We start from the raw sequence: 10,999 nt of genomic DNA, 5'->3' as shown, positions 1-10,999 counted from the left end.
TTCCAGCGCCCAGTGGCCACCAAAATCTCCAGATACCAATCCGTTGGACTATTGTGTCTGGAGTATTTTGGAAAGCAAGGTTGGCACTAAAAAATACCAAATTGGCGATCACCTGAAGCCAGCGCTTCGCCAGGAATGCGCCAAAATACGGCAGAGCAACATTCGGGCAAAGTGTGGCGGTTTCATCGGCCATTTGAAGGTCAAAATTCGTGTCAAAGGTGACCAATTCGAACAATTCTAAACTTATTCTAAAATTTGATGCTATTTCCGACATTTTTTCCTTCATTCAATGAAATTGTTTAAAAAAATGTAAAAATTATGGCTTTTGAATTTTTTGAAGTTTTTTTATCTCACCCTGTAAATTCCATGGACAGGATAAATTATTTAAAACTGAAGAGCTTATCATAAATTGGATTTTTGGATTTTTTTTATTTTATTTTTTTTTTAAGGATTTTGTGAAGATACAAATGCGAATATTTCAATAATGTTTTCCTTCAGGACATTCAGAACGTTTCAAAAAAAAAAAAAAAAAAAAAATTGAAACAGACTCTCCTTGAAATTTCTTTCAAAGAAAAAAAATAATAAAAAAATAATAAAAATTTTCAAGTTTTCAAAAAAGATTTCTCAAAACTTTTTTAAACCAAAAAAAATTCAAAAAAATCTTAAAATTTGTAAAAAAATCCACCACTTTATCAAATAAAAAAAAATTACCTAAATTTCACCTTATCATATTTGCAAAGGATCTTCCCTACAATTCTTAAAAAAATGCTAAAATCCTGTATATCCCACAAGGTGGGGCGTTGCCTGATGTCATCATCCTCAAATCGCTGCTATGCCAAGAATTGTGAAATCGATTGTCCCAAGCCGAAGGGTTGCAAAATGGTGGGCTATCGCGACAGCAACAAAGAAAATCAAAAGCCATCTAATTGTTCTCCCACAGAGCCAAAATGCCGCAAATCCTCTCCCAAGGTAATGAGCTCCCAATCTCCGAAAAATACCCCCGACAAATCCCTGGCATCCTGCTGCAACAGTGAACGCCTGCAAAAGGATCCCTGCTACAAGCGACGAGAGCTATGCGAAAAGAAAGACTTTAAATTGCACAATCAGGTGTTGCCACTGAAATCGGTTTGGGAATACACGGCCGAATGCTGTGGCAACCCTTGCCCCGAAATGTTGCCCCGTTTCGATAGACTCTATTATTGTGCCAGTGATAAAAATGCCAGAGAATATCAACAGACCTGGGTCGAGTGTCCTCCGGTGCAGATACGTAAACGTAAGGTTTGCTGCTACGACAGCTCGGAGTTGCCACCCCTATGCAAAAGGGCCAAAAAGGAATGTGCCCAAACGGCATGTGCGTTTGATTCGGCAAAACTTAAGGCTCTGTGTTGTTTGGATGCAGCCAAGAAATGTCCTCGTCTGAAAATGCCTTGCTGTCGCACCTCAAGACAACCTCCGTTGTGTAAGAATCCTCGAGGTCCCACAGACTGCCATAAAACGTGTTGTCCCTACCCCTCGTTTTCGGAATGTTGTCGCCCATGTCCGCAGCCAAGGAGGCCGACGGAATGTTCATGCCTCGAAAAACGTACCAAATGTGAAATGTACGAACAGTTAAGGCGCAAGCTGATGTACGATTTACCCCCACCCCTGCCAGCCTGGTCTCCAAGATTGATTGGGCCACGATTTTGAGAGAGAGAGAGAATTTCTTTGGCATTTGTTTTTTGTATTTTCTTTTCTGTGCCAAACTGACGTTTCCATTGTCCTGTTAATGGGATCTAAAGGACTTTTCCCCTTGTTATTAATTGTATGGAGAATCCTTTGATTTGAAAACATACAAATTTCAAGTCAACGTAAAATCTTTGCAAAAAATTGTAAATGTCTTCAATAAAAAAAGATGTAATTTTCATTCTTAAGAAGAGGGGGTTTCAAATTTAAGGGAGGTTTTCGGAGGGGGTTGAAGGATTTTGAAAATAAAAAATAAGTTTTTTTTTGATTTCTTTACTGATTTTAGGACAAAAAAGTTATCCTAAACTTTTTTAGAGTGTGGACAACCATTTTTCCAGGACATTCAGGCCATGATATTTGGAATTTTTAAGGATTTTTTTCAAGGACTTCCTCAAAAACGAAAGAAAAACCAACGAGTTCTTAGAGCATTTCTCTCTTCAGGGGTCATTTGGGGCAATACAGTTTTAAAAATATTTTTCTACAAGGACCACTTTCACTTCGGACTCGGAGTTGTTTTGGCTCCGAATTCTCTATGAACTTTTTTCAAAGGACTCTGACAGCAACATAGTACCTTTTCCAAAGGACTTCCAGTAAAGCTATCGGGATTTCTTACAATTTTTTCTAAAAAGAACAATCAGATTCTCATGAAAGGCCTATTGGGAGAACTTTTACGTAACAATATAGATTTTTTGCACCAATATTTATTTAAGAACTTTCAGGGCCAACAGTCTAGTTATGATTGCAATTATTTTACCAGATGACATTTTTTAAGGATTTTTCAAGAAATGTTGGGTCGGTACCAATTTGTGGATCTTAATCAAACATTTTTCGCAGGGAGTTCTCTCCCTTTCAAGAACTCCAAATGCCAAATTTTAGCTGATTTCGTTGGGAATTGTGGCAGAAACCTGTAAAATACCGAAAATCGGAAGCTACCGTTATATGGGGTCCAATTACCAATTATTGGACCAAAATTGAACATTTTTGGCAAAAAGGGGAACAGATCCAGCAGAGACCGCAAATGTGAAGTTTCAGCCGATTAGGTAAGAAATTGTGGCAGAAATTATAAAAATTCCGAAAATCGGGAGGAAGAGCTATATTGAGGCTATCTTAATTAGTGAATATTGTTTGCAAGGAGAGAATGTAGGTATAAGAACTCCAAATCTAAAGTTTCGGTTCATTTGGATGAGAATTGTACCAGAAACCTTCAAAATGCCGAAAATCGGAAGGAATCGCTGTATGGGGCCTGTAGTCAATATTTTTTGCAATGAGAGAATCGACCTACCAAGAACCCTAAATGTCAAGTTGCAGCTAATTTAGTTAGAAATTATGGTAGACACCTTTAAAATACCAAAAATCGGAAGCTACCGTTATGTCGGGGCTATACCAACTAGTCAACCTGCACCGAAAATTTTTTTGACAGGGAGACAACAGACATATCGAGAACCACAAATCTTAAGTTTCGGCTCATTTGATTGGAAATTGTGGTAAAAACCTTCAAAATGCCGGAAATCGGGAGGAATCGCTGTATGGGGCCTATACCAATTAGTGGACCTGTTGCAAATATTTTTTGCAAGGAGAGAAAGGACCCATCAGGAACTCCAATTGTCATGTTTTGTGTAATTTGATAAGAAATTTTGGCAGAAACCTTCTAAATGCCGAAAATCGGGAGGTACCGTTATATAAAAACTAGTCGACCTGTACCGAATATTTGTTTGGCATGGAGAGAACAGACGTATCGAGAACCACAAATATAAAGTTTCCGCTCATTTGGTTGGGAATTGTACCAAAAACCTTCAAAATACAGAAAATCGGGAGGTACTGTTATATGGGGGCTATACAAATTAATGGGCCTGTAGCGAATATTTTTGGCAGGGAGATAACAGACCTATCGAGAACCTCAATTGAAAAAATTATTTAAAATCGACGTCTTTGGATTTGAAAGTCTTTGAAATAATATTCTTTATAAATCCACCTTTTTTGGTGTGAAGGTCTGAAGACTGAATGTCCTTAAAAATTGTTCTTTAAAAATCCACGTATTTTGCTTAAAGTCCACATTTTTTGCTCTGAAGAAGAATATTTTTTTTTCAAGGACCTTTAGACTAATAAACGTGGATTTTTAAATATTTTTTTGAAAAACTTTCGGAAAAATAAACTTGGATTTAATTTTTTTTCAAAGACTATTAGACAGTTTTAAAGAATTTTTTTAAAGAACCTAAGGCCACCTATAATCTTTGCTTCCTTGAAGATTTTTTACAAGGACATAATGGCCAGTAACCATGGTTTTTTAAAGATTTTTTTCAAGGACCAAATGATCAGAAAACGTGTTTTTTTTTTTTTTTGAGATTTTTTTAAGAGCTTTAAGACCAGTATTCGCTTTTTAAAGAATTTTTGTTGGACTTAAAGACCATTAAACTTGGATTTTTTTAAGGGCCTAAAGATTAATAATCGTTGATTTTTAAGGATCCAAGGACCAATAATCGTCGATTTTTTAAAGATTTTTTTAATTACCTAAAAAAATAAAAGTGGATTTTGGATGGATTTTTTATGAATTTTTTTTCTCAAGGACCTCATTACAGTAAACTTGATTTTTTTGAAGAACTGTTTTCGAGGACCTAAAGAACAATAAAAGTGGATTTTGTTAAAGACTTTTTCAAGGACCTATAGGCTAATAATCTTAGTTTTTAAAGAATTAAGAGTAAACGTGGATTTTTTAAATATTTTTTTTCAAGGACCTAAAAACCAATAAACCCTTTTTGTTAAAGAGTTTTTTCAGGGACCTAAGGGCAAATTCGGATTTTTTAAGGACCTTCATAACATTAAACGTGGATTTTTTAAACGATTTCTTTCAAGGACCTAAACGTGGATTTTTAAACGATTTCTTTCAAGGACCTAAACGTGGATTTTTAAAGATTTTTTGAAGATCAATAAATATGAATTTCTTAACGATTTTGGTTCAAGAACCCAAGGGCCAATAATCGCTGATTTTGTTAAAAAATTTCTTTTCAAAGACCTAAGGGCCAATAATCGCTAATATTTTAAATAATTTTTTCCAAGGACCTAAAGACCAATAATCTTAGATTTTTCCAAGATTCTTTTTAAGGACCTAATGGGCATTTAAATTGTTTTTTTTTAAGGACTTAAAGTCCAATAAAATCAATTTTTTTAAAGAATTGTTTTCAAGGACCTGAAGTCTATTAAACATGATTTCCTCAAAGAATTTTCTTCAAGGACCTTAAAACTAGTATACTTGTATTTTTTAAAGAAAATGTTCAAAGACCTAAAGACCAATAAGCTTTGATTTTTAAGAGAATTCTTTTCAAGGACCTAAAGACAAATAAATAAGGGCTTCTTAAAAAAATTTTCAAGGATCTACAGACCAATACATTTGGATTTTTTGAATAATTTTTTTCAAGTATCTAAAGACCAATAAATTTGGATTTTTTAAATATTTTTTTTCAAGAACCTAAAGATCAATAACCATTTGTTATTTTAAAGATTTTTTTTTCAAGGACCTAAAGACAAATGAATATGGATTTCTTAAAGCTGTTTTTAAGGACCTAAAGAGCAATAAACGTGGATTTTTTATGCATTTCTTTCAAGGACCTTCACAACAGTAATCGTGAATTTAATTTTTTTTTGCAAGGACCTGAAGGCCAATGATCTTTTAAGGATTTTTTTCAAGGACCTAAAAATCATTAAACCTAGATATTTTTTTAAGGACTTAAAGACAAATAAATAAGGATTTCTTGAGGAATTTTTTCAAGGACCTAAAGTCCAATATTTGCTGGATTTTTTTTTAAAGAACATTTACGCCAATAAGCGTGATTTTTTTAAAAATTATTTCAAGTACATAAAGACCAGTAAACGTAGATTTTTCAAAGATTTTTTTTCAAGGACCTTTATAACAGTAAACGTGGATTATTTTAAGATTTTTTTCAAAGACCTAAAGACCAATTAACGTGGAATTATTAAAAAATGTTAATTCAGTATCTAAAGACCAATAAACGTGGGTGTTTTAAATTTTTTTTTGCGAGGACCTAAAAGTGGATTTTTTTTAAAAATTTTTTTGCAAGGACCTAATTGTGGATTTTTTAAAGATTTTTTTGCAAGGACCTAATTGTGGATTTTTTAAAAATTTTTTTTGCAAGGACCTAACCGTGGATTTTTTATAGATTTTTTTACAAGGACCTAACCGTGGATTTTTTAAAGATTTTTTTGCAAGGACTTAATTGTGGATTTTTTAAAGATTTTTTTTGCAAGGACCTAACCGTGGATTTTTTAAAGATTTTTTTACAAGGACCTAACCGTGGATTTTTTAAAGATTTTTTTGTAAGGACCTGACCGTGGATTTTTAAAAGATTTTTTTTGCAACCGTGGATTTTTTAAAGACCGTGGATTTTTTAAAGATTTTTTTGTAAGGACCTGACCGTGGATTTTTTAAAGTTTTTTTACAAGGACCTAACCGTGGATTTCTTAAAGATTTTTTTCAAGAAACTACAGAACACTAGACGATGATTTAAAAAAAATAAACAACCTAAGGACCTATAATCATTAATTTTTTGAAAATTTTTTTCAGGGCCCAAAACCCTAAAAACATGAATTTTTCAATTAATTTTTTAAATGTGGATTTAATAAAGAAAAAACAACAAACTAGGATATTTTTAACAATTTTTTCCTCAACCAGTTTCTGAATTAAAATCTGTTTTTTTTAAGAAATTTTCTTAAAGGACTTTTGCAGCAAAAAAGTGGGTTGTTTTCTCAAAATTTGTGTTCAAAGGAGAAATGGAGATTTTTGAGGAGAAAAAAATCCTTAAGGCTTTTTTGGCTATCATCCTTAAAAATATCTGCAGTAGGAATTTTTATATAATTTTTTTCAACAATAAATTAGCCATATGTCCACTTAATTGAGCCAATTTCCTTGGCATCCTCAATAAAACAATTTCAAATTAAAAAAAATGACTTATCATTTCCACAGCGTGTGGTAAAAACCAGTATGTTCTCCTGAAAAAAAAACAAGATCAATCTCATGAATTGTAATGCGATTAACAATTTCGGATTTCGTTTAGATATCCTCCAGATGAGTGAGGAATTCGAAACCCATCTATCGAATGCTAAGACAAGTGTAACCCAATTTGAAGAAACAAATGCAGCAGCTATGCCAATATTGTTTTCTTTTTTTTTTTGTTTTTCAAACCACTTTAGTGTTGTTGTTATTGTTGTTCTACAATTATGTTTTGTGTCTTGTTAACCCACCATGTTTGGGTATTTAATCTAACAAACAATTCATTGAATGGTCGGACGTTTGGTTGCCTGGCCTGATGCTGATGCCAAAAATTGAAAAAAAAAAAATATTCGAAGGAAACCAAAAAAAATCGATTTCTACTTTTCTTTATGGGTATCTGCCAAATGTTTGAAAATCGTTGATTTTTTGACTCTTTTTTTGGTTCGATTGCGTACAATATGTTAATGATCTTTGAGATTAAACGTTTTGTATTTCAAATCAACCAAATGAGCTGAACAAGCAAATGCTCTAGAAATTTGAACACATTTGTGTTTTTTTGCAAAAAAAAAAAAAAATGCACACACTTGGGGAATCAGAGATGGGAAGTTGTCACTAAAAGATTGCAAAAAATATATGGAAAATTTTTTAAAAAAAAATATTTCCATTAAAAAAAATAATAATTAATGGCTGCACATGGGTTGTAGGACTCAAATGCCATTTTTTTAATTAAAAAAAAAAAAAAAATCAAAAAAAAATTTTTTTTCTTTGACCAAAGAATCAAAGGATCTGCATTCAAATGGCAATTTTTTGTAAATTTCAAAAAAAAAATTCAAAAAAAAATTTTTTTCCCTTGACCAAAGAATCAAAAGATCTCTTCGAACATCTGCAGATGTAGGATAACATTCTTCAGTTTCTTGAAAATTGACATCCGAATTTGTTTGCCTCTCATTGATTTTTTTGGTTCATTTCTTCTATTTCTCCCATTTTTACAATAAAATATTTTTAAATTTATATTTAACTCCCTAACACCTCCCATCCCTGTCATGTACTATAACACGTTTATCAATGCATTTGTGTCGCTTTTTTTGTATTTGTACACACACACTCTCACACATTGTCACTGTGCTGCCCCCCCCATGGTTGTCGTTTAATTAAAATGTGAGAAACATATCTTGGCCATGTTCGCAGCGATCAACATGACCGACCGACAAAGTTCCGAATTAAATGTTTTGAATTCGTTGGCAGGCGTTAAACATTTCAAATTATACGCAAAATTTCAAATGCGAATTCTTGCAGATCAACAAAAAAATCCTGCACGTGGAGGAGATTAGTAGAGGGAATGTCTTTTTGCAAGTTGGAGGTAGTATTTCAAAACAGAAAGGAGGTCCTTAAAAAATGAAATTCCTTGAAGAAAACAGACCTTAAGATTGCTTTCCTGAAAGTAATTCAAGAACATTTTAAAAGAATAAATTTTGGTTGGGGATTTATTTCAAAACGTGAACGAGTTGGAGGTAGTATTTCAAAACAGAAAGGAGGTCCTAAAAAATTAAATTCCTTGAGAAAAAATAATATTAAAAATGCTATCCTGAAAATAATTCTTTTAAAAGAATAAATTTTGTGCTCTGGAATTCCTGGCAGAAAAAGTTGAGTACAAAATATATATTTGGCCCTCTGAGAGTCCCTAAAGGAAAATTATCCAAAATCCCCACTTTTCGACCCTTAAAGTCCTTTAAAAAAAGTTTTAAAAAGTGGATATTTTTCCCTGGTCTTGGCACAGCCAATTTTGAAAGTATAGCAAGCTTTGGTTTCCTCTTCTTCTTCGCGGCCTTTTTAGTGATCTGCGGTTCCATAGATTAACCCTAAGCCTAGCTTTGGCTTCACTTGCTTTAAAGATGGGAACCTTCAGCTTTGGCACTTTAAAGGACTTTTTTGAAGGGTTCTTTGTTCCAGACTCCTCATTTTCTAACACCTTTTCAGAAGAGCAGGGATTTCTCGCAGACATCATAATTTTTGAGGCCTTGACTGCATCCAGCCACTGCTCTGCAAGTGGGATCCTGCCTATCGGAAATTCGCTTAGTGTTGCATCGGGATACGTCCTTTCGACATTTGGACATTTGGAGTCGATTTAGGGGTATATGTCCACCTGTCCGTCTGTCTGGCTTTTGCGCACGATAACCCTCGAAGGGAGCATGCGATTTCGTCCAAACTTGATGCATCGTAATATTATTATAAAACTTAGATGGAGTTCGGAGATGGGCCATATCGGTCCACTCCTTCTGGTACCTACCTCGCCAAAAGTTCGAAATTAAAAAAAAATATATATATTTTACTGCACAGAAAGTAAATGAATCATCCGATTTTGCTTCAGCTCTGAACAAATCCCAATATTTTTGTCAGTTCTAGGTCAGGTGCGAAAATGGACAATATCGGCCCATTCCATTAAGTACCTCCCCCACAAAGGTTAAAAATATTGAATAATTATAACTCTTATAAAATTTGAAATAAGAGTCCGATTGCCTTCAAATTTCACACATCTCGATATTTTTAGTAACTCAAGAACTGACGTGAATATAAGATATCTCGATCCACTCCTGCTGGAACCTCCCTCACAAAGGGATAAAAATTTGGAATATTTATAACTATTATAAAGTACGAAATAAGCTTTCAACCCTCTCCAAGTTTTACACATTTCAATATTTCTACTAGAACAAGATCGGGTGTGAAAATAGAATATATCGGTCCACTCCTTCTGGTACCTTCCCCACATAGGGGTCAACATTTTGAATAATTATATCTTTCATAAAATATGAATTAAGCATCTAATTCTCTTCAAATGTCGTACATCCAAGTATTGTTATTAGAAAAAGATGTGGTGTGAAGATGAAATATATCGGACCACTCCTTCTGGTACCTCCCCCACAAAGGGGTCAAAATTTTGAATAATTATATCTCTTATAAAATGAGAAAAAAGAGTGCAATTGTCTTTAAATTTCACACATCTCTATATTTTTAGTAACTCAAGAAGTGATGTGAAGGTAGGATAAATTGATCCACTCCTTCTGGTACCTCCCCCACAATGGGGTCAAATTTTTGAATAATTATATCTCTCATAAAATGCGAAATATGATTTCGATTTTCTTCAAACTTCATACATCCAAATATTGCTACTATCAGAATATTGGGTGCGAAAATGGAAAATATCGGTCTACTCCTTCTGGTACCTTCCCCACAAAGGGGTCAAAATTTGGAATAATTATATCTCTCATAAAATGAGAAATATACATCCGATTCTCTTCAAATTTCACTCAACTAAATACTTCTGCTAGCACAAGATCGGGTGTGAAAATAGCAAATATCGGACCACTCCTTCTGGTACCTCCCCCACAAAGGGGTCAAAATTTTGAATAATTAAATCTCGTATAAAATGAGAAATAAGAGTCCGATTGTCTTTAAATTTCACACATTCCAATATTTTTATTAACACAAGGTCTGGTGTGAAGGTGGGACATATCGGTCCACTCCTTCTGATACCTCCCCCACAACGGGTCAACATTTTTGAGTATTTATAACTCTCATAAATTTTTCTAAAAATATTTTTTTTTAAATCCACGACTCTTAAATTTTTCTATTCATCAAAAAATATTTAAAAAAAAATCCACATCTCTTAAATTCTTCTAAAAATATTTTTTAAAAAGTCCACGCCTTTTGGATTCTTCAAACAAATATTTTTTAAAAAGTCCACGCCTTTTGGATTCTTCAAACAAATATTTTTTAAAAAGTCCACGCCTTTTGGATTCTTCAAACAAATATTTTTTAAAAATCCACGCCTTTTGGATTCTTCAAACAAATATTTTTTAAAAAATTCACGCCTTTTGGATTCTTCAAACAAATATTTTTTTAAAAAATCCACGCCTTTTGGATTCTTCAAACAAATATTTTTTAAAAAATCCATGCCTTTCGAATTCTTAAAAAAATATTTTGTAAAAAATCCACGCCTCTTAAATTCTTCAAAAAATATTTTTTAAAAGATCCACGGCTTCTTAAATTCTAAAAAATACTTTTTTTTTAAAAAATCCACGTCTCGTAAATTTTTTTAAAAATTTTTTTTTTAAAAAAATCCACGACTTTTAATTTTTCTAAAAAGTATTTTTTAAAAATCCACGCTTTTATATTCTCAAAAAATATTGAAAAAAAAAATCCACACTCTCTTAAATTCTTCTAAAAAATATTTTTTAAAAAAGTCCACGGCCTTTGGATTCTTCAACAAATATTTTT

General features: G+C 32.9%; 1 protein-coding gene across 1 annotated transcript; it reads left to right on the top strand.

The window, feature by feature from the left end:
• The first annotated feature begins 608 nt into the window (after positions 1–608).
• On the top strand, positions 609–1,903 carry LOC101900780 (uncharacterized). Its single transcript, XM_005178749.4, has one exon. It carries the CDS (start codon positions 766–768, stop codon positions 1,684–1,686), a length of 921 nt encoding a protein of 306 aa, XP_005178806.1. The 5' UTR covers positions 609–765; the 3' UTR covers positions 1,687–1,903.
• The last annotated feature ends 9,096 nt before the right edge of the window (positions 1,904–10,999 follow it).

This window comes from Musca domestica, unplaced genomic scaffold (assembly GCF_030504385.1).
Source record: "Musca domestica strain aabys unplaced genomic scaffold, Musca_domestica.polishedcontigs.V.1.1 133, whole genome shotgun sequence".
Lineage (NCBI taxonomy): Eukaryota > Metazoa > Arthropoda > Insecta > Diptera > Muscidae > Musca > Musca domestica.
The sequence above is the reverse complement of the archived record's forward strand: the minus strand, read 5'-3'. Positions and strand labels throughout refer to the sequence as shown.